At 45.2% G+C, this 24383-nt stretch overlaps 2 protein-coding genes across 4 annotated transcripts in view; both read right to left on the reverse strand.

The window, feature by feature from the left end:
- Positions 1-24383, reverse strand: part of LOC133000182 (NACHT, LRR and PYD domains-containing protein 12-like) — a 53102-nt gene that overhangs the window by 13881 nt on the left and 14838 nt on the right. The window lies entirely within an intron of this gene.
- LOC132999742 (lysosomal protective protein-like) lies at positions 382-6370 on the reverse strand. Of its 3 annotated transcripts, XM_061069495.1 has the most exons (14): positions 6218-6370; positions 5008-5171; positions 4732-4843; positions 4537-4587; positions 4362-4448; positions 4130-4285; positions 3873-4049; positions 3690-3781; positions 3527-3605; positions 3301-3449; positions 2658-2733; positions 2002-2091; positions 1212-1313; positions 382-1124 (listed from the first exon to the last, which is right to left on the reverse strand). In XM_061069495.1, the coding sequence occupies exons 1-14, from the start codon at positions 6221-6223 to the stop codon at positions 1041-1043; spliced, it is 1425 nt and encodes a 474-aa protein (XP_060925478.1). In that variant the 5' UTR covers positions 6224-6370; the 3' UTR covers positions 382-1040. The 3 variants fall into 3 exon arrangements, with proteins under 3 accessions (XP_060925478.1, XP_060925477.1, XP_060925480.1); XM_061069494.1 differs by lacking the exon at positions 6218-6370 and having other exon boundaries at positions 5008-5195; XM_061069497.1 differs by lacking the exons at positions 382-1124; positions 1212-1313 and having other exon boundaries at positions 2006-2091; positions 2658-2752.

The following is a 24383-nucleotide window of genomic DNA, read 5'->3' on the forward strand; positions in this document are numbered from 1 at the left end:
GTAAAACTCCCAAACGGCCCAACTGCATCAAATGAAGCCTGAGCTCAAACCCATGTTTCCTCCTGTGATCTGAAGGTTGTTATATTTGGTGTTGGAGCTGAATGTGTGACTCCATCTGCAGAACTCTGCCACGTCAGGTCACATTTATACAGTCCAGTCACAGGGTTGGTTTATAGATCTAGAGAAATACAGCTGCATTGTGATGCATCATTTGACCGTTGTGTATTTCAATAATTAAAAACAGTAACAGTGTTTGACCACAAGGTGTCAGCAAAGAGCCAGAGTACCTGGCTGCAGACATGGTTTTCCCATCAAGTCTAAACTGGATTAACTGGAATTCCACCATAGAAACTACTTTTTTTTTTATACTTTATTTTTAAAGAAACAAGGACATACATACAAGGAACAAAAAGTTGGTCACCTATACATTTATACTGATGGTACATTGATGGAAATAAGTCAATTCACACAGTAACAGATCAGTGATGCTCCTGTGAGGTCACAAACACAATCCATTTTTCCCAAAACTGCAAAAATTTATCAAACCATAGATTCAGCGAAAAGGTCATTCTCTCCATATTTTGAACATCAGTTACAATATCTATCCAGTCTGTCTCTGTTGGGGGTTCGGCCTGTAGCCATTTTCGTGTCATTCCAAACAAACTGGTGGCAACTGAGAAGGAGACATTTTCCAGAGAGGAACGAAGACCACTACAACACTTTCCGTCTGAGATGCACCAGTGGAACCACAACATCTGAACGGCATCGGCTGCAGAAAGGATCATCCCTGGTTGCACCATATCAGGTTCAGTTCAAAAGAAACAACGACTTTTTATCTCAAACTTTATTGAACTGGTTCTTAAACCAAACACATACAGCAGAAGAAGTTTCACATTAAAGACACTGATGGCAGTGAGCGTTTCCATGACAACCACACAAGTAACCAGATGAGTTTCGTTTCCTCCTGCAGGGACCTGGTCGCCGGGCAACACAGTGGAGAGCTGTGCTGATTGGCTGGCAGGAGGCTGGTGCCCCCCCCGTCAGTAGGGTTGTCTCTTGATGAATCTGGTGAACATGGCGAAGGCAGCGACTGGTTTATCTGATGGAACCATGTGACCTGAGCCCTGCAGGAGGACGGAGGGAAAGGTCAGCCAGGTGAGTAGAGGAAGTGACCAGTGAGGTCAGCTGATGATGACGAGGGCGGCGTTTACCTTGACTGTGAGGAAGGCCATGTTGTTGAACTCTTTGACGAAGCCTCCGACCTGCCGCCCGTCTTCATCGCTGTAGAACCACGGACGCCTCTGAACCAGCACCTGAGACATCAACACACCCGAGACATCAACACACCCGAGACATCAACACACCCGAGACATCAACACACCCGAGACATCAACACACCCGAGACATCAACACACCCGAGACATCAACACACCCGAGACATCAACACACCCGAGACATCAACACACCCGAGACATCAACACACCCGAGACAACACACCTGAGACATCAACACACCCGAGACATCAACACACCCGAGACATCAACACACCCGAGACATCAACACACCCGAGACATCAACACACCTGAGACAACACACCTGAGACAACACACCTGAGACAACACACCTGAGACATCAACACACCTGAGACATCAACACACCTGAGACATCAACACACCTGAGACAACACACCTGAGACAACACACCTGAGACATCAACACACCCGAGACATCAACACACCCGAGACATCAACACACCCGAGACATCAACACACCCGAGACATCAACACACCCGAGACATCAACACACCTGAGACATCAACACACCCGAGACATCAACACACCCGAGACATCAACACACCTGAGACATCAACACACCTGAGTCGGGCTCCAACGGGTCCGTTTGTTAAAACAGACGGAACACGTCTCCCGGTGGTTTTCTCCCACAGGGTGAGGCCACACCCCCCTAACGTGGTTATTGATTATGAAGTCAAACAGGAAGTTACCTGCTGCTGCAGAGACTCAACGAACCACTCGTCTCCCATGAAGTTACACGCCATGTCCACGTCTCCGTTATACACCAGGACCCGGTACTTCTGCAGAGAGCGCCACAGAGTCAACAAGGCCCCGCCCCCCAGCTCTTACAGTGCTTATCAATGTCATCATCTCAATGTGCTTCTCTGATTGGCTGAGCTGCACATTCCTCTTCCTGTGCTCCAATCCTCTTCCTGCTGCTTCTACAGACACTGATGGAACGTTGTGTTGTTGAAGGATAAAAGTCTGAAGATCAGTGGTTCTCATGAAGTTATATTGAACCTTTACTAACAAGCACCTGTGACCCAGAGCTGATGTTTAGAGGAAGTGCTTTTCATGAGACGTTCATTATATCTACGATTCCCTCCACTAAATCATTTGTGTCTTTGTCCCGAGTTTAGTTGAACAAAAACTAAATGTGAGGTTCTGTGTGAGCAGCTGTTCTGATGAGATCTGTGGAAACGCCTCAGCTGAGAGCAGCGTCACTAACACCTGCACATGTGCATGGAGGGAGAACTCCCACAATGCACTGGGCTCTGCACTGGGAAGTCCTTCTGCTGGTTGAGGAGGAATCTGTAGTTTCAGCTGAGAGGAAATCAGTGTGAATGAAGTTTGTGAGTTCACTGACCAGAGCAGAGAGAAGCTTCAGATACTGTTTCCTCACGTCCAGACACAGACGACCATAGTTCAGGTTCACCTCCGCACTGCAACACACACCTGGTGCTGGGAGTATGATTACACACACGTTTGTACAGCTGTCTGTGTGAGTCACACACACACACACACTCTCTCACTGTCACTATCTCTCTCTCTCTCTCCCTCTCTCTCACACACTCACACACTCTCTCTCTCACTCTCACACAGTCACACACTCTCTCACACTCTCTCTCTCTCTCACACACTCTCTCTCCCTCTCTCTCACACACACACACTCTCACACTCACACACTCTCACACACTCTCACACACTCTCTCACACACTCTCTCTCCCTCTCTCTCACACACACACTCTCACACACTCTCTCTCTCTCACACACTCTCTCTCTCTCCCTCTCTCTCACACACTCACACACTCTCTCTCACACACTCTCACACACTCACACTCTCTCACACACTCTCTCACACACTCTCTCTCCCTCTCTCTCACACTCTCTCTCTCTCACACACTCTCTCTCTCTCACTCACACACCCTCTCACTCACTCTCTCTCACACTCACTCTCTCACACACTCTCTCTACCTCTCTCTACCTCTCTCTCTCTCTCTCTCTCTACCTGCAGATGACCCAGGCCGGCAGCTCGGGGGGGATGTGCAGCGCGGCTCTGACGTACGGACTGTTCAGGTAGAGGGAGGAGGGGGTGGAGTTTGTGCAGGGGGGGTCCAGGCGGACGGACAGGTGGCGAGATGCCAGAACTCGAAGCTTCTACAGAGTCAGAGAAGAACCCGGTTTGTACTGGTCCACCAGGTGAGTTCAGGTGAACCCAGGTGACCCACACTCACCTGGTTCCACAGCTGAGTCCACTGGTGATTGGTGAACGAGTTCCCCAGATCCCGGATCACCAGGTCGCCTCGCTCCACACTGATCAAGAACAGGAAGTCAACACCGGGCTGGCAACGCTCAGATGTACACGTGTTGCCTCAGAGGTCAGAGGTCGCAGCTCACCTGACCCTGTGTCCGACTCCACCTGGACATGACGAGTACAGGTTGTACATGTTCAGACCTGAACTGTAGACGACCTCCTGAACCTCCGACACCTGAAACAGAGACGCCTGCTTGAAACCGCTTCCAACCGGATTCTGTGACCGGGTTCAGATCAGTATTTATCACAAACCGGTTCAGACTCACGCTGGCAGAGCAGTTCTGGTCCTGATTGTTGTAGAAGTTGCACGTGGCGTCGCTGCAGCAAAACGTCTGCAGCCGGCGCCACAGCCCGCTGCCCAAGAGGCCGTGGTAGTAGGCGAAGAACACCAGAGAGTTATCGTTCATCTCGTAACTCGACATACCGTTTCCCACGGCAACGCCCTAACACGACAGGGTGCTGGTTTAGTTCCTATGAGAGTTGATGTCCCTGTGGCGTGAGGTGCTATGACACTGGTGCGTACCTGCAGGTTGAGCGTGGCGTCCTCCATCACTCGCTCCGCCAGCGTCGGGATGTAGATTCCTCCGTAACTCTCTCCGGTCAGAAAGAGGTCGTTCTTGCTGAACTCTGGGAACAAGCGGAAGAATTCCCTCAGAGCCAGGAAGTTGTTCATCGACACCTGGAACCAGGAAACAGATCAAATCACTCCACACCTGTTAGCCAATCAGGACCTGAGTTTCAGACGCGTCACTGACCTCCGTGTCGTTCGTCACGTAATTCTTATCATCAGAGTACGAGAAACCAACTCCTGCTGGAGACTCCAGGTACAACACGTTGGCTAGCTGCTTGGAAACAGTGAACCAATCAGCTTTCAGGAATCAAACCATGTGTCCAACCCCCCCGACACACAAGGCGGCGTGCAGAACTGACCTTGTTCCAGGAATAAGGGTTGTACTGCAAAGTCACTCCATCATCCTGGATCTGAAAAGGACAGGTCAGGCGTCAGCAGGTGGCGCTGTGACATTACATTTCATCGAGCCGATGCTTTTATCCAAAGTGCATCAACCATGAGGAACAAACCAGAACCACCAGAATCAGACCCTGGTGCAGGTGGAGGTGACCTACCAGGAAGGGGCCGTGCTCGGTCAGCAGTCCGTCCAGAGAGCTGCAGCCGGGGCCGCCGTTCAACCACAGCACCACCGGGTCAGAGGTCGGCTCGTTCTGGGACTCCACCCACCTGAGGACAAGAAGCAGCTCAGCTGACGGAGGGCCGGGTGGATGTCCTGGGAATCAAAGAGCTCGTAGAAACGTCTTTTTATATTTGATGTTCCTCCCTCACATGTGACAGTGGAGCCGCTGACATCACACGTGAGGTGTCAGGTGGGCGTGTCAGGTACTGACCAGTAGTGCAGGTGCTTTCCGTCGGCCACGCTCAGGTAACCAGAGTAATGTCTGAAGCTCGGCTGCTTCTGCAGACCAGGCAGGAAGGTCACCTCATCTCCTGCCGGCGCCGCGTCGCCGCCCAGCAGAGACGACAGGAAGTACATCAACACCACCCACTGCATCTGAAACCAGACAGGAAGTGACATCAACACCACAAACTGCATCTGAAACCAGACAGGAAGTAGATCAACACCACCCACTGCATCTGAAACCAGGCAGGAAGTGACATCAACACCACAAACTGCATCTGAAACCAGACAGGAAGTGACATCACAACTTACGCAAGAAACAGAACCAACATGGAACAACTATTACAATCAAATCATATGAGTTCAAACTGAAAGTAAATGATATAATGAATCGTGGCTCCTTATGATTTTGTGTTAGTGGAGATGTTGTAAATAAAGTTTAGAGTTTCTCTCCTGAACATGAAATTGAATCATGAATAAAATGTATATAAAAAGATCTTTGTGTCCAACTCAGGACTGAGGACAAAGTCAAACATGAGACGTTTCAGGAAATGATGCGTTGGCTTTGTTTTGAGTTTCTATTAAAACAGTCGAGGAAACAAAAGGTAAATTAGTCTGTAGCTTCAAATGTTTAATACTTTGACTGAGGAGGTGAAATTAATCGAGAGAAAAAACTGTTTCATAAAATATCTTCTTCGAGAAATCTGCAGCAGAATGAGACGAATCATGAAGCAGTGCGTGCGTGTGTGTCTGTGTGTGTATGTGTGTGTCTCTGTGTGTCTCTGTGTGTGTCTCTGTGTGTGTGTGTGTCTCTGTGTGTGTGTGTTTCATCTTCTACACAAACATCTGACTCAATGTTTTCATCTCAGAGAAGAACACGTGTTCAAATGGGACGAATAGGAATAAAGTAAATAAGAGCAGCTGCACATGATGGACAGCAGGGGGCGCTACAGGCCTGAGTGTAATACACATGTTATTAGAGGAAGCTTGTTTTAGCTGCTGTTTCTGTCTCTGGGTGCTAGCTGCTAACTGCTAACAGCTAACTGCTAACTGCTTACTGCTAGCTGCTAACTGCTAACAGCTAACTGCTAACTGCTAACTGCTTACTGCTAACTGCTAACTGCTAGCTGAACTGTGAGCACCACAGAGAAAAACTTAAAACAGGAACCAAGCAAAGCTCTGTCTGTCAACACCCTCACCTTCATCTGGTTCCTCTTGGTTCCTCTGGGTTCTACCTGGTTCCTCTTGTTCTACCTGGTTCCTCTGGTCCCACCTGGTTCCTCTGGGTTCTACCTGGTTCTTCTGAGCAGCTGAAGTCGCAGCTGGAGACAATATAGAATCACAGAGGTCACATGACCGCAAACTGTCACATGACTCACCGTCAGTCAGCTGACAGCAGGGTGCGTTCATCAGCTCACAGGCGCAGTACCGCCCCCTGCTGGACCGGAGTGAGGATCAGGTGATTGACAGGAGCCTCACTCGGAGTCAGTTGCTATGGAAACACAGGTGAAGGTCTTCTTCTGGATGTGAGTTGATCTGAAGTCGATGAACAGGATGTGAGACACGTGACCATCATCATCTTCCTCTGGTTCATCACAGACACAAACTCTTCTTCAGTATAAAGTAAATCCCATAAACGTGTTTGATGGAATTCTAACGGATCCTTTGACGACGTGTTGTTCACACTTTGTGTTTGGTCACCGTGACAACAGCCTGGTGCACAGCTCCATGAAGAGATGATGGTCTCACTCTGCTGCACAGGAAGTGACCTCAGAGCTTCAACATCTGCTGGACAGATGTTAGAGCAGCGTGTTCATGAACATGGCGTCACAGTCACATGTTACACTGACACACGTGTGTTGAGGATCATCACAAAGTCACATGATGACCTCTCCACACAGTGAGAACTGGAGCCTGTCAGGAACTGACTCTGTCAAACATTTCTGATCCTGAAGTCACAAAGAACTGAGACGGGCTGGAACAGGAAGTGACATCATCATGTTGAGACAAGTGTCTCCACAAAATAACACAAACTGTTCAACACAACAGGCCCAAAATGTCCCTTGTCTTCAGGACATCATCTCTCAGACACTTTCTGTCCCTTGTCTCTGCTGGGAACCTCCCATCATCAATTATTTCCCAGCATGCAGCTGTTCCCAGAGGCTGCTACAGTCTCCCCCTGGTGGTTGTTCTGAGGTGGTGGTCGAGAACACACAACAAGAATCTTTTCTCTCTGAGATGTTTTTATTCTCGTTACATCTGGTTTGTCACAGAGGAAATGATCCATGTGTTTGACTCATAGACTGAATATAAAGGCTTTGACTGGGATGTGCTGCTGTTATACTGCAGCGCCACCTGTGGGTCAAAAGTAGAAAAGCCACCACCGCTCTGCACCTGATGCAGAAATGAAAACGTCCCATTTTTAAGTCCAGAGTTTTGATCTTTTGTGTCAAAGACAAAACTCAGATTTTAAACTTAAAGTGATTTCAATGTGTTTAACTTTGTGTTGAACTAAATCAATTTGTGACGTGAATCCAGGAACTTTAAGATCATAAACAAACATCTAAACAGAATGTGGTTCTACACACATGGAGACATACTGAGGGACAAAGGTGGACAATAATAAAGACAAACTTAAACACACTGTATGTGACTCTTTATAGAGGGTTTATATATTCTGCTTGTGTTGTGTCATTTCAATAAACACATTCTTCATCTGAATAAACACAATCGGTGCAGGAAGGTTGCTGGTTTGAATCCGGTTCAGATGGGTCTTCCTGTGTGGAGTCTGCATGTTCTCCACGTGTTTTCTCCAGGTGCTCCGGCTTCATCTCACAAACACATGCAGATTAGGGGTTGTGTAGATTGGAGACTACACACAAGCTGCTGCTGCTTCAGCCTCTGGATCCTCAGGACACAGCTCAGCCTCCGTCCACACACACTGTCCTCTTCACACTCAGCTTCAGTCAGACCTCCACCTGTTGAGAGAAGAAGACATCAGTGTCACAGAGACTCACTTCATCAGCTGTGAGTCAGTGATGCAGCTCATCCAGTAGAAAGAGCAGCAGGGACTTCAGTCCTGTTCAGAGGTGGAGCAGCTTCCTCTCTGCTTCATGTTCACGTGTTGGAATGAACACGCTAAGAGCTCAGTGTGTGTCCTCTGCATGTCAAAGTGCAGAGTGGACACCTGAGAGGTGGATTTACTGCTGTTACAGGTGAAGACATGTTTCACTGTGTGTTGATGAACATCTGCTTCTGACAAACTGGGACCAGATGAGACAGATGGACCTCAGCAGAGGTTCTGCTCTGTAGAAAGAGCTCCTGGTTACCATGGTGATGAGGAGAGGCTTCAGTCCCACTGATCTCAGAGCTGTGACAAAGATCCACCTGATCAGTTCTTCACTGATGAAGTGAGAGGACAAACTGTCTCAGATCAGATTAAGACGTCTCTGTCCCTCGTGTGAGGCTGTCAGCTGTGGTCCAGCTTCACTTCCTGTTCACATGAAAACAACAACAACTGTCGTCTTCACGTCAACTCAATCACATGATCCCAAGCAGCTTGTGGCTCGTCTGTTGTCTCTCTGTGTCTCTGTCCAATCCTGACGTCTGTCCTCATTGTCCTCTCACAGCTTCACTGAGGAAACACTGAGGCCTGAACTACGAAGACACTTCAACATGTCCAGGAGATCTTTCTGAGATCAGCTCAACTGAACCTGACAGACACAGTCAGGCTAAGTGGTCACATGACGCTGGTTATCAACTCGTTAAGTTAACTCAGGTTTACCTCAACGAGATCTGAGCGTGCACATAAAAGGGGCGGGGTTTACTGTTTGTGACCAATCACAGACATGGACAGTTTGACTGACAGCAGAGCCTCATATTTCACAACCAGGATCAAACTGTTCTATAATAAAAATCAGAGGAGAACAAACACATGATCCAGAATAAAAGAAACTCAGTCACAGCTGCTAAATGCAGGAAGAACAGCTGGTAAAACATCTGGATCGTGTCAATGTGTAAGTTACAGCGCCCCCTGGTGGCATCTGGTAAAAATATATTACGTGACCACGACATAATAACCAGTGAACGAGATAAATAACTCGAGGTCACGAGATCTGAAGCTGTTGTTTACTAACAAGACGAGTGGAAGAGAAGAAGACACACACTGTTTCACTGTCTCTGAGGACACACACTGTCTCACTGACTTTGAGGACACACACTCTGTCTCACAGACTCTGACGACACACACTGTCTCACTGACTCTGAGGACATACACTGTCTCACTGTCTCTGAGGACACACACATGGACCTGTCTCCAGGAAGCTGACTGAGGTCATCTGGTGTTTTGGGGACAGGATGAGTCTGGAGACATTGAGATGTTCTGGGTGAGTTAGAGATCAACTGAACCAACCAGACGTTGATTTAAACTTCCCTTATCCGTCCCTTTAAGGAAAGTGTGCACCACACAACAGTGTAGAGTCACTGTGGTCAGTGGGCGGAGCTTCTATACGGGTTGATCTCCAACTTAACCTGGAGCAGGTTAGCCGTTCACCAGAAGTTACCATGGTGATTTACCTCGTTAAGAAGTGGACGAGCTTCGTAGGACTGAAAAAACTAAACCTGAAGTTAACCTGATAACCACAAATCCTGCTTGGTAGCACAGACCCTGGATCTGTGATACTGACTGTGTTTAGTAAAATACTGATGAAAGCAGCGTGGACTGACTCCACCCATCTACTGACCTCAGAGTCTCCAGTCCACAGGTTGGACTCTGCTGTAGATCAAGCAGCTCCTTCACTGCTGAGTACTGCAGGTTGTTGTACCTCAGATCCAGTTCTCTCAGATGAGAGGGGTTTGACCTCAGAGCTGAAGCCAGAGAAGAACAGCTGATCTCTGAGAGACTGCAGTGATCCAACCTGGATAAAGAAATATGAATATTAGAATGTGTCCTCCTGTTGTTGAGGATCGTCATCATGTCAACACAGACTCTCAACATGCTGCTGACCTCAGTCCAGTCTGTGACCTGAAGATAAATATCAGATCAGACATGTTGGACCATTGTTTCATTCATCAGCTTCTTCTCTGTGTGTTGGTCACTGAGCAGGTTTGTGTAATTAAACACTGTTTAAAGTAGGGACGACTCCTGATGTCACTTCCTGTTTGTTTCTATACTTATCAACTGTCCAACGTGTTTCAATAAGAATGTGTCTTATTTTGAAAACCTGAGGAGGACAAGTGCTCGGCCTCAGTCCACATGTTATTTAGGGTGAGGGACAGATGACTGAGGGACAGTGAGCAGAGCAGAACTGAGACAATTTAAATAAATAATGACCCAATAAGAAAGAAAGTCTGAAAAGTGAAGAAGGATTTAAGGACCTCAGAGTCTCCAGTCGACAGTTTGGACTCTCCAGTCCAGAACACAGCAGCTTCACTCCTGAATCCTGCAGCTCGTTGTAGCTCAGATCCAGTTCTCTCAGATGTGAGGGGTCTGACTTCAGAGCTGAGGCCACGACTTCACAGTGAGTCTCTGAGATTCGACAACCAACGAGTCTGTAATTAAAGAAAATATCAAATCTGTTAGAATTAAATCAGAAAACACAACATTCATACAAAACGTGATCATGTGACCCTCACCCTGGTAAATCCCCTCTTTGTTAAAAACTCCTCAAGAGAATCCTTTCAGATTTGGTTCAAGCTTCATTCAGACTAACAGAGGAACTCATTAGATTCAAGTGGTCAGAGGTCAAAGGTCAAGGTCACAGAACATGTTCATGGCCTCTTGAACATGATATCTCTGTCACACCGCGGTGAGGTTTGTCTTGTCTTGGGGTTTTTGTCTCGTAACTTCCTGTTTTATTTTGAAATCCTAACTCTCCTCTCGTTTCAGGTCACTTGCCCTTCCTCATGTGTCACCGGTCTGATTGTCTCTGATTGTTTCCACCTGTTCCCTTCACCCTCATGTGCTTATAGTCTGCGTCTCCCCTTTGTCTTGTGCCGAAGTGTTTCGTTCTTGTTCGTGCACCTAAGCCTTACCCACAGTCATTGTCGTTTTTGCCAAAGAGTTTCTTGCTACGCCACGTAAGTTGTTTTCTGTTTCCTCCTTGAGAGTGATTTTTTGTTTGTTAAAGTTTTCCAGTTTAGCTTTGTTTTGTGTTGTTTTGTAAACTGTTTTTCTTCCTCCCTTTTGGAGCGATTTATGTTAAGAGAGATTTAGTTAGTTTGTTGAGCCTCCTGTTTAGGTGAGCCTTTTCTTTTGCCCCATTTATTAGTAGTTTGGTTTTCCTCCTTCGGGAGCGCTTTTGATTTCTTGCTCTTGCCATTTGTTTGTCCTCCTTCGGGAGTGGTTTATGTTTAAAAGCTTTTTCTTTTTCTAGTGTATGTTTTGTATTTATTAGGAAGTTCTTTTTCCCCAGTTATTGCTTGCCAAGTATTATATTATTATATAGATATAGTTAGTGAGATTTTCATAGCCTTCTTGTTTGTCACTCTGCATTGAGGTTCTGAAATCAATAAAGTGTGCTGGTACGTGATATTCTCTGCTTCTGAGTCCTCATTCCAGTCCAGGCCTGACAATCTCAAGTCTGTCTTCAGAGGATTTCTTCACATTTTGAGTCAAAGATTAAGTGAATCGATTTCAAAGGTCACAGTGACCTCATGTTATTGTGAAGTCAACATAAACTATATTTCCTGCTTCTTCAGTTTCAAGGAACCATCAGTGATTCTCTTACAAACACTGATTCAGTGATCGTCTCCTCACACTGTTTGATATATACACAGTATATACAATAATCTCCCTTCGACCCCACATGGTCGTAGGTCTGAACCCTCAAACTCAAGCACAGTGATCAGATTTCACTCTCCACATCTGATCTAGTTCTTCTCATATGTAGATAATAATAATAACTTTATTACACACGCGCACACACGCACACACACACACACACACACACACACACACACACGTTATTGATCATGTCTGGACTCACAGAGCCTTCCTGCAGTTCCTCACAGCTGGGATCAGTCTCCGTCGACCCTGGTTTGATGTGTTGAACTTCTCCAGGTCCAACTCATCCAGAACCTCCTCTGACATCTGCAGCATGTAGGCCAGAGCTGAGCAGTGGATCTCAGAGAGTTCCTCCTCTGATCTGTTCTCTGACGTCAGGAACTGTTTCATCTGCTGATGAACTGAGTGGTCGTTCATCTCAGTCAGACAGTGGAAGATGTTGATGCTTCTGTCAGGAGAAATGTCATCACTCTCCATCTTCTTCAGGTTGTTGATGACTCTCTGGATGATCTCTGGATTGTTCTCTGTCGGACCCAGCAGGCCTCCTAAGACTCTCTGGTTGGACTCCAGACTGAGGCCGTGAAGGAAGCGAACAAACAGGTCCAGATGACCATTTGTACTGGAGAGGGATTTCCTCATGGTTCTCTTCAGGAGGTCATCCAGGGAGAAGGTAGTGTCTGTGTTCCCATATGTTCCCAAGAAGTTCTTGAGTTCTTCTGTGTTCCTCTCGGTGTAACAGTGGAACATGTAGACTGCAGCCAGAAACTCCTGAACGCTCAGATGAACAAAGCAGTAGACTGATTTCTGGAAGATCACACACTCTCTTCTGAAGATCTCAGTACAAACTCCTGAGTACACCGAGGCCTCTGTGACATTAAGACCACACCGCTCCAGGTCTTCTTGGTAGAACATGATGTTTCCTTCCTCCAGATGTTTAAGTGCCAGCCTCCCCAGCTTCAGGAGAACGTCCCTGTCAGCCTCCGTCAGCTGCTGTGGACTCGTCTCATGTCCCTCACCGTACTTGTTGTTCTTCCTCTTTGTCTGAACCAGCAGGAAGTGTGAGTACAGGTCAGTCAGGGTCTTGGGCAGCTCTCCTCTCTGGTCTGTGGTCAACATGTGCTCCAGAACTGTAGCACTGATCCAGCAGAAGACTGAGATTTGACACATGATGTGGAGGCTCCTGGACGTCTTGATGTGTGAGATGATTCTGCTGCACAGCTCTTCATCACTGAATCTCCTCCTGAAGTACTCCTCCTTCTGGGCCTCAGTGAAGCCTCGTACTTCTGTGACCCTGTCAACACATGCAGGAGGGATCTGATTGGCCGCCGCAGGTCTGGAGGTTATCCAGACGAGAGCCGAGGGAAGCAGATTCCCCCGGATGAGGTTTGTCAGCAGCACGTTGACTGATGACCTCTGTGTGACCTCAGACACAAGCTCCCTGTGGTTGAAGTCCAGAGAAGGTCTGCTTTCATCCAGGCCGTCAAAGATGAACAAAGGTTTACAGACAGCGAGCGTCTCTGCCGTGAGCTTCTGTAACGCTGGATGGAAAACACGGAGCAGCGTGAGGAGACTGTGCTGCTGGTCCTTCACCAGGTTCAGCTCCCTGAACGAAAGCACAGTCAGCAGACCCACATCCTGGTTCTCTAAACCCTCTGCCCAGTCCAGAGTGAACTTCTGCACCAAGAAGGTTTTTCCAACGCCAGCGACGCCGTTGGTCAGGACGACTCTGATGCTGCTCTGCTGGTCAGTGGAGGCTTTAAAGATGTCGTGGCACCTGATGGGAGTGTCGTGGAGGATCTTCTTCTTGGAAGCCGTCTCAAGCTGCCTCACCTCATGTTGAGTATTAACCTCTTCACTCTGTCCCTCTGTGATGTAGAGCTCAGTGTAGATCCTGTTGAGGAGGCTTCTACTTCCTGTTGCATCACTTCCTTCAGTCACATGTTCACATCTCCACCTCAGACTGAGCTTATGTTCATCTAAAACCTCCTGCAGACCACGATCTGCTGAAAGACAAGAAACAATGTCAGAGACAGAGAATCTGAGAATCTGCTGATTGTTTTCATTAGATACAGAAAAACTACAGAAAATAAAAGCTTTTTAACTTTGTGCTTTTCTAACGATGTTAAATGTTGATGCTGTATGAAGGAACAAAATAAAACCACATGTGCTGTTGTCAGAAGTGAAGACATCAGCAGACACATGTACAGTGCTGCTCTGACCGGCTGTCTGACCTCCAGCTCCTGTTCTGGATCTTTTTCCACACTGGGGACAGGAGGAGTCTCCTGAAGAACCAGACTGGTCCCAGTATGAGGTGATGCACTGTCTGCAGAACCAGTGTCCACAGCTGGTGGAGACTGGATCCTTCAGGACGTCCTGACACGAAGCACAGCAGGACGACTGCTCCTCCTCAGAAACATGACTCCTCTTCGTCTCCCTGTGAAGACATTTCCTGATAACTCACATGTCACAGTCACAGGTTGTCATTACTTCTCTTCAGAGCAGGTCACAGTAGAAACAGTCTCTTACTCTGTGTGTGAGGGTCCAGGTTCATTACTGAAGTTTGGAGGAAGAGTCATGGACCGGTCATTCAGAGACAGACAGCTGGACCCTGGAGACTCTGCTCTCAGTCTGTGGTCCTGACCTCTGCAAACACAAACATGTTTTTATTCAGAACACATTATTCACTGGTTCATTCTTTGAGGATTCAGTTTGGAGCTTCACATGTTTGTAGCAGGTCTCTTACTTTGTGTGTGAGGGTCCAGGTTCATTACTGAAGAGTGGAGGCTGTCTCATGGACCAGTCACTCTTCAGAGACACACAGCTGAACCCTGGAGACTCTGCTGTGTCCTCTTCCTCCTCATAACCACTCATCTTCAGTCTGAGAGGAAAAACACTGGGAGCTCAAACACACACAATGAAGCCAGGTACGTAAACTCAGTGTTTCTTCAAATATAACAGAGTCAACCCTCCTACACTGTTTCACTGTTGTCACGGTAACCTGAGACAGTTGTAGGTTTAATGTGTTGGACTCGGCGAATCACAGCGTTGAGTCAAACTGTTGATTGACTGACAGAAGTTCATCCTGAATCTTCTTCTCTCTAAAGTCCACGAGTAGAAAACTGACCCAGAGTCAGTGACAGTAAAATAATATGAATGAATAATATAAATGTTGCTGAACACAAGTGTGTGTTAAAATTAAAACTACTATTTCTTACTAAACTCATGAAATATGTTTTGCAGACAATAATAACAAAAATAAAAAGGAACATATACATATGAGCTTTAATGAGATCCACAGTGAAGACTCTCCACTGGTTGGTGACCACTGCTGTAACGTATGATTGTGAAAACACGTTGTGTTATTAAACACTTGATGAACAGATGAAGATAAAAAGTGAAACTGTGAGTTAACTCTGTTAATTAGTCCTTTGAAGGCTCTTTGATCCAGACCTGCTGTTCACATCTGTCTCTGGGATCCGATCACATGACGTCTGTCACCAGGTGTGAACTGACAAACTTAGAGTCATGTGATCAGCAGACGGATGTTAACAGCAGGTGTGAGAGTGAGACGGTAAAACTTTCAGAAACTTGTGTTCACACTCACCTGCTCACTTTCCTTCCTTCTGCTCGTCCAGGTGAAAATGGAGTCTGACCGCTCCCTGTTCTCAGGCTCCTCCTCCCTGTTCTCAGGCTCCTCCTCCTCCCTGTGGAACCAGTTCACTCTTGAAAACATCCAGGTCATGAAGATGAACATGCCATGTCAGCAAAGAGCCAGAGTACCTGGCTGCAGACAACATGGTTTTCCCATCAAGTCTAAACTGGATTAACTGAAATTCCACCATAGAAACTACTTTCTATGAAAACAAGAAATAAAACTGATGTGAGTGTAAATTCTATTTCCATATGATTGTGAAAACACGTTCTGTTATTAAACACTTCATGAACAGATGTCACTTTTAATCAGAGAGTCACTTCACGCTGACGTACTACGGAAGGCGAATTGCATCACTTCCTGTTTCCCTGCCTCTGGTGGTGGTCGCTCTCTCTGAACCAGTTTCTCTACTAACACACATATTTCTCGGCTCAATGGTCAAGAGTCTGTAGTTAAACATCCACACACACTAACCTCACTACTCTACACTCTTGAAAACAACCAGTTCAAAGTCCAGTTCATTACCATGAAGATGAACTGGTTCACAGTTCATGTTGTTGGGGAAGACCCAGTGATCTGACTTAGAACAATGAGTCATAAAGCATGAGACTTGCCTAGGGAGACCCCTCACATGAAAAATCCAGCATGGAGCTCTTATCTCCATGTGGCAACAGATCACTTCCTGGGTCCCCCACTGTAAACCGCTCCCTGAGACTTGACTTCTGACCTTTCTATTGGCCGGAGGGCCACACTGACCCCTGACCCCTCCTCCAGGGGGCTGGTACTACAAAAGAACTGTGCTCCCAGAAATCTCTCTCTTTCACTCAGATGCCCAAGCGACAACAAGACCCCTAGGGGTCCTACTAGTTAACTCGGTATTTTTAAGAGACTCTCTTTTTCTCTTTTTCACTCCAGCACTGACGTTCCAGCTAGGCCTCCTCCGGTCTGGCCCAAGGTTCCAGTCGCTAAAGGAGACGACTAACACTCTCTTTGTCCTCAGATGCTCAGGTCGTATCCAGACCCTCCAGGGGCCTAAACACACGACTCAGTAACTAAGGAGGCGATTAGACGTTTGTTTAATTCAATTTATTTGATTTGATTTGATTTCTTCTTTTATCTCAGTCAAAGTTTTATTTTGAAAAGACTTTTGCTGTTTTAATTTGAAAAGACCAAACAGGAATCTCACTCGCGAGACGAGTGAGACACGGACTTTACTATTCTTCTTTTTCCACACGAGCTGCAACGGCTACAAGCAGCTGCACATCCCTGAAGAAGAAGGACGACGTCATCCCGTCGAGACAGCAGGAGAAAATCCGCTCTTCTTCAGCCCTGCGCAACACCCGCCGCCTAGGAGACTATGAGCTATTCACTGGACTTCCGGGCTATTCGCGCCGAACGCGCACGCAACCCACGAAATCACGGTCACAGTAAGAGGCTTTATTGTCTGGGCAGATGTTAGTTTAATACGTAGCGTATTGATTTAATACTTGAGTGTATTTTTGTTGGTGGAACCTCCGTGTTCCATTGTTTTAGCCGGCTACTCCGAGCCGCTACTTCCGGTTTCCGGTTTGATGGCAATGTTTTGTGTTACAGTGAATAGGGCCGCGAGAAGCGCCTCCGCCCGCACTGTTAACGTCTGTGTGAGTCTGCAGTGATTTCACCGATCAGGACCTCGGCCCACAACGTTCGCTTGAGGGCTGAGGGGTGAACCACTGTTAACTCATCTCAGGCGTATAAGAGTTCGTTCTCTCCTCGCATGTTTCTCTCTCTCTCTCTCCTTCTGAACCGACCTATACACCCGTTCCGATCTGTATTTAGAATACAGTTCATGTAACATAGTTAAATCTATATTTAAAGGGCCTGAACGCATCTGGCCGCCATTTTGAAGCCAAAGCTAAACCAGAACAAAGAATCCTTTGTTCCACCTCCTCCTTTGTGCCTCACACGTGGTCCGGCGGCCATTGGAGGTTATTCATCTCTAGACCCGCCCTCAATTCTGGCTCTAAATTCATAACAAACCCGCAATTTTGTTTTGTAGTTTTTAGGCCTTGATTCCACGAATCATGATCGGCCTCCATCTTAGATGTGATGTCACTACGTGACTGCGTCATCGCCACGCCCCTTCTTTTTCTCTCTCTCTCGCACACACACACACACACACACACACACACACACACACACACACACACACACATTGATAGACACAGACAGATACACACACACAGAGACACATAGATGGACCAGAGGTTACATGCGTGTTCTAAATTGTGATAAGCTGCTGTTGTTATCTTTGAAATATGGGAGTTTGTTAAAATGATAAATCATTAAATAACACTAACTTTATTTCACATACACACACATAGACACACATACACAGAGAGACACTTTGACACAGACACACACACACAGAGACAGACATACATAGGTAGACCGCAGGTTTTACATGTATTTTCTGAATTGTGATAAGTGCTGCTGCTGTGTTTATCTTTGAAATATTGGAGCTTGTTAAAATGATGAATCATTGAATAACATTATAACTTTATTTCCCCTTTTTAATAAATACTTTTGTAATTAAAGTATCTGTAGTCTGTGATTATTTGTGCATAAGTGTGTGAATACAGCTGGATTATAATTGCCTGTGCTCGAACTTAGAAGCCTTCACTGTTAAGTAATCGTTAATATTAAAATATTGACATTATTAATTTGACATTTATCATTATGAGACTGATAATTATAGCTTGATATCGTTGGTCCCTGGAAACCAGGGTGGTGCCCCTCTACGATAAGTTATGGCCTTATCATTTTTTATTATTTTTAATAAATAATCTTTTATTATTCTAATAATCATATTTCATGATTATTAATAATTAGCCAACGTCAAGTCTACTCCTATTGCACAACAATGTTTTATTGAATTGTTTTATATCTGTCTCTGGGATCCAGTGAAAAACACTTGGAGCTCAAACACAATTACACGAAAACTAACTCAGAGTCTGTGACAGTAAAATAATATGAATGAATAATATAAATGTTGCTGAACACTCACCAGCCTCAGACTTCACGTCTCCTCCGTCTGTTGCTTGAAGTTAGAACGACTCTGAACACTTTGCTTTCACTTCCGCTGGGCAGTTACAGGAAATCACATGGCTCTGTGTGTGTGTGTGTGTGTGTGTGTGTGTGTGTGTGTGTGTGTGTGTGTGTGTGTGTGTGTGTGTGTGTGTGTGAGTGTGTGTGTGAGTGTGTGTGTGTGTGTGTGTGTGTGTGTGTGTGTGTGTGAGTGTGAGTGTGAGTGTGAGTGTGAGTGTGAGTGTGAGTGTGAGTGTGAGTGTGAGTGTGAGTGTGAGTGTGTGTGTGCGTGTGTGTTATAAAATTAAAACTGCTGTTTGTAACTTAACTCATGAAATATTTTTTACAGAAATAGATAACATTCATTATTTTTATAACATACAACATTCGTTATTAACTGTTACATCATGTGAACACGATGAAGACGTGTTTCCTTGCGATCGGTCTGATCCGTCAATAGTTTGTTAAAATGTGGAAAACTCCCAAACGGCCCAACTGCATCAAATGAAGCCTGAGCTCAAACCCATGTTTCCTCCTGTGATTTGAAGGTTGTTATATTTGGTGTTGGAGCTGAATGTGTGACTCCATCTGCAGAACTCTGCCACGTCAGGTCACATTGATACAGTCCAGTCACAGGGTTGGTTTATAGATCTAGAGAAATACAGCTGCATTGTGATGCATCATTTGACCGTTGTGTATTTCAATAACTGATGAGATTTGCATCCCCTTCTTTTCTCTGACTAGACGAGTGTTCAATGTATAAAATGATCCAAGTAGCAACAGTAACAGTGTTTGACCACAAGGTGTCAGCAAAGAGCCAGAGTACCTGGCTGCTGACAACATGGTTTTCCCATCAAGTCTAAACTTGATGAACTGGAATTCCACCATAGAAACTACTTTCTATGAAAACAAGAAATAAAACTGATGTGAGTGTAAATTCTATTTCACAGAAAACTTGACCAAAGCCTTGATCATATTTTCATTGGATTTATTTGACATGTAAGTTGTGATTTAGTGTTTCATTCACATACAGTAAAAAACAAGTTGAAAGCTTATTGGAGAATACAGTTTTTATTTTCTTCTGCGGAGAGAGAGAGAGAGAGAGAGAGAGAGAGAGAGAGAGAGAGAGAGAGAGAGAGAGAGAGAGAGAGAGAGAGAGAGAGAGAGAGAGAGAGAGAGAGAGAGAGAGAGAGAGAGAGAGAGAGAGAGAGAGAGAGAGAGAGAGAGAGAGAGAGAGAGAGAGAGAACTCTAACTCTATAACTTACCCTAACCCTTTAAGGAGGTTATGTTTTCCTCTGTTTGTTTGTTGATTTGTTTACAAACTGAAGAAGTCCCTGAATCTGAGTGTGAATCCAAATCAGAAAATTTTTAAATGTTTATGTTAAACTCTCACTTCTCAGGTTGTTAACAAAGTAGAAGAGAAGTTTAAAATCTGTAAATAAAACATGAAACAGTTCAGATAAAGAACAGAGCGTGAGCGCCACCTGGCGGTCAGATATATTAGTGAAGTCTCCTCACAGTTTGACCAAATGGACCATGTGACCTAATGTTTAATTGACCTGTGCTGCCCCCTGCTGTTCACACATATTCTGCAGTGACAGCAACAGAGTTTAAATATCAGAGTTAAAACTAAAATCTGTTTCTAATTCTTGTTTTTTCGTCTGTTTTATTGATTTTATTGATGTAGATGTTTTACATTTTTAGTTGCTTAATTATAGCAACTGAACTTGTTCTATTTTAACTTTCTACTTCTTATCAAATGTCATTTAAATTAAATTTTATTATAGTAAAACAACAAACAACTTTCGGACCAATGACTCGGCTGCGTACGACAACGTGTTTGGGCCAAAAACAATCTGAGAAACTTCAAGAGCTACGTTGTAATACCAAGAGAATAAAGAAGTCAGAAATTCAATCAAGTTTAAGTCTTAAAATCAGAAGAATAAAGTCGTAGAGACACAGAAATAATTTGACAAGAATAAAGTCGTAATATCACAATGACGTTGGAATATCATGAGGATAAATTCAGACTTTTTCTCAATCACGACTTTAATCTGAACAATATTACGACTTAAAAATGCCTCTGATGTTACGTCGTAGCTACGAACATGAAAACGACCGACGAGATGAAGAGTGAAGAGCAGCTGTGGTAAAACAACAGAGCCAATAAAACCATCATGTTCAAGTTTCGTTACCAGTGGTGGAAAAAACTGATCCTTAACAAACATAAAAATACTTGTTTAAAACTTTCCTGAAGTGAGAGCAACATGAACATGAAGCAGAATAGAAAGTCCTCCTCCTCTGACACTGTGTGTTATAAGAGAATCAGCCTTGGTGTGGGAGCTGTGTGTTTTCACTCAGTCCATAAGTTCTGAGATGTTAAATGTGCAAAAATCTGAATCTGGTAAAGTCTCGATTGTTTAACGTTGATCCTGAAAACAATTCTGTATTTTTTTAAGTGTAGTGAAAATATTATTTCAAATCAACTTCTTTAAAAAGTATTTTTCTTTTACTTTTGAGAAAAACGTAAACAAATCAAAGAACGAAAATGACTTCATGATTTAGAAGATTTTTCGTTTTCTAAAATAACATCTGCAAATGAAACAAACCTGTTGAATAAAGTAAATGTAGTGGAGGAGGGTTAAAGAAGTTCAAATGAGGTGCAATAGCGCCCCTTCCTGGAACAACCCAGTAACTCCAGTTATAACATCACAGTGAGTTCAGTGTTTGTTTCCATATGTTTTCATTGCGGTTTGATCTTCAGCAGATTTACAGATAAACTTGTGAATTGATGTGTGAGCGCGTGAGGATCCGAGGAAGAAGACGTTCTGCAGCGGATCTGATGAACACACAGATTTCTCCAACGTGGCGTTCACAGCGTTCAGGCCCAAAACTCAAACTTCTGGAGTGAAGACTCAGACTCTTCCTGTGAATCCTAAAATATCAAATCAAGTTGTGAAAGTGTTTATTTTTTATCAATGAAACAATGAACAGACTAACTGATGAAACCATGTTCAGATGAATGAACCTGCCTTCTCCTTTCTACCTGCAGATGTTCAACCACACTGAGTTTATATGTTAGAACCAGACCTCCAGGTGAATCTTTCTCCTCCACCTTCCCACATGCAGCTGCTGGTGTTGAGTCCTGGACTCCTGGTGTCAGTGAACGCAGCGTTTCCTGCTGCTGGAAACCAGCTTCAGGTTTAAAGAACCTCTCCACTACACACGTCCTCATTATCCTCTCACAACAAACCTGTTGCTCGCTTAACACAACTGCACAACATTTACCTTTCCAACATTTCACATCAACAACAATCGTCTCCATCTTTTATTCTTTAAATCTTTAGTGTCAAATTCTTCATTCAATAACATCTTGGTGGAAAAACTTTGTTTGAACCAGTTGTATTTAAAAATAGTGTCTTGGTACTAAATGCTGATGTTAGAAAACTCAAGTGAACACAAGAGTTAGAATTAGTGTTAAAGACTTGAACTCTTCCAGAGGTGAATTCAACTCAATGACCACACGCATGTCGTTGGTATGTTTGTGTGAATTCATCTCCTCAAAGACACTTTGTGGTTTTATTCAAACTCAAAGCGCCTGAGGACGAGGTTTTGCTTTAAGAGACTAAACGTGTGAAGCTGAGGCAGCAGATGAGAAGAAAAACAGAGAATGGGTCAAAAATGAGGAATCGATGTTTTAAAACTGAATAAAAGTCGAGCGACCATATAAAACCCGAGCCGGTGATGTCATCCCACCTCGTACCAGTAGATTACAGAAACATCCCACAGCATATTGAAAAGGAAGCATACATTTTAATATAAAACTTGTTCTTTTCTTTTCCTGCATGCAACACACACTCGCACTGTAGAAGTGGAATGGTTGAAGTGATGAAAACACTGTGAAGAGTAAACAGTCCCAGGGACGGGTCAGGAAATGTCCGTGTGTCTCTACTGGAGCTTTGACCACAGAATCAAAACACAAACACCTGACGACAGCTGGAACCTGCGAGTTCACAGTACAATCACTTTGTAGAAAACCTCTTCGTCCCACGTGTGTCGCAGAGAAAGAAACAAGCTGCTGGATTCAGCTCCATGAGGAAACACAGATAAAGGTAACAAGCATAAAACCCAGCGTCAGTGGTAGTGTGAGTTGGACGATCTGTTGTGTTTTAAATAGAGGACAGACTGACGGACCAGAGTGAAAGAACAGAAACAGACAGACGTGAAGAACAGAGGAGCTGTGACAGGTGGAGAGTGAAGAAGAGGAGGAGAGACTGAGGGAGGAAGAGGAAGGGAAGAGTCTGAACTCCACATCTGGAAGCCTCAGCTCTAACAGCTGGATCAGAACAACTCATATCAGACAGTTGAATAAAGCGTTTGTCCCAAAGCAGCTTGGTTAGTTCCTGAGACTTTGATTCCCACTGCGAGGACGTTCCTCAGGAAGGAGGAACATGGAGAAGAAGTCCCTGAACTCTGGAGCAGGTGTGAGACCTTCTCCAGCTGCTCCTCTGATCTGAGCGCACAGCAGGAGATCCGCTGGAGATAAGAAATATAACAAAGAGGAAACTAATATCTCAAAGCTTCCTCTGTTGTCTCTGGGGTGAAATCCCCTCTGTGATTTAATGTTCCTCTTGAATCTTTCAGATTCCATGTGAGTGATCAGAGCTTCATCTTGTGAGTGAGATGTCAGCTGAGCGCTAAGTCAACGTTGGTTTGTAGACCACCACGTGGAAGTTTGATCTTCTTACTAAGTTAACTTTGAGCTGAATATCAGGGAGGTGAAAACAATCTGAGTTTATGATTCTTTATAATGGGACCGCCCCCCCCCCCCCCCGATGTATTGAAGGAGTCACGAAGCCTCAGGAGCCGTTCTGCTCCTCACAGCTTCAGCTCCTCAGATCCACACGTGTCCTCTGATCCAGGTGATTCATGTGTGAACAGGAAGCTCCACCAACACAAAGGGAGTTCACTGAGCCGTCCACAGCTTCACTCTTCATCCTCAGCAGCTTCCTCACCTTCATCACATCAGGTGCTTCTTGCAGATTCAAGTTGGACTGATGTTCTATCTTGACACTTGTGATGTGGCTCCAGCTGAGAAGCAGGAGCTGCCGAGCTGATCTCAGAGCAGCAGGTGGTCTCATAGTGTCGGCCCCTCACAGTCATTGATCTGCACATTGAGCCAAAGTGCTTCAGATCCTCTCAGACGGATTTAAACACATGAATCCAGAGTGAGAGTGAATCTGAACTCAGTGAAGAAAGTCAACAGATTCAAATGCAGTCAAAGACATTCACATGTTCTCTGATCCGCATTCAGAAGCTGAGGAATGTTTATGAAGCTCTGCATTGTTCATTAATATCCGTATTAATGACCTGTGAGTTTTGAAAGGCTGGTTCTGGTGTTTGATGTGGAGCTGCACAGACGTTCACACTGAAGAACAGACGTTCCTGAAGGAACCTCGACGTCCAGAGAACCAAACGTTCAGAACTCACAGAACTCTGAACCTTCAGAGAGGCTCCTGTGGTTTATTATGTAGTTATTAATATCACCTCATTGCCATGATTCATCATCTGCTGCCACACGTGCTGACGAGTCGTCCCTCTGCGCTCGGAGACCAACACAGACAGATCTTTACTTCCTGTTGGACTCGTCTCTCAGGGACAGGCTTTCAAACGTCTTGTCTCTGTGGTGTTTGTGTTGTGAGCTCCGGAGAAGTGGAGGGACACGAGTCCTTCAGTCCAGTCCAACCACAGTTCAGGATCAGAGTCCAGAGCCGGAGGAGACAGTGTCCTCTCTTCAGACTCTGTGGACCCTCGGGACAGAGCGTCATGGATCCTCACGCTGGTTGGACTTGTGTCTCTCTC

Source organism: Limanda limanda, chromosome 4, assembly GCF_963576545.1.
Source record: "Limanda limanda chromosome 4, fLimLim1.1, whole genome shotgun sequence".
NCBI lineage: Eukaryota > Metazoa > Chordata > Actinopteri > Pleuronectiformes > Pleuronectidae > Limanda > Limanda limanda.

Excerpts from the sequence above, each read along its gene's own strand:
- LOC132999742 (XM_061069494.1), bottom strand. The coding sequence starts at position 5,195 with ATGTCACTTCCTGTCTGGTTTCAGATGCAGTGGGTGGTGTTGATGTAC. Across the intron at positions 3,450-3,526 it reads GGACTCAGCTGTGGAACCAG|AAGCTTCGAGTTCTGGCATC; the intron begins GTGAGTGTGGGT and ends CTGACTCTGTAG. Across the intron at positions 1,314-2,001 it reads TTGAGTCTCTGCAGCAGCAG|GTGCTGGTTCAGAGGCGTCC; the intron begins GTAACTTCCTGT and ends TTGATGTCTCAG.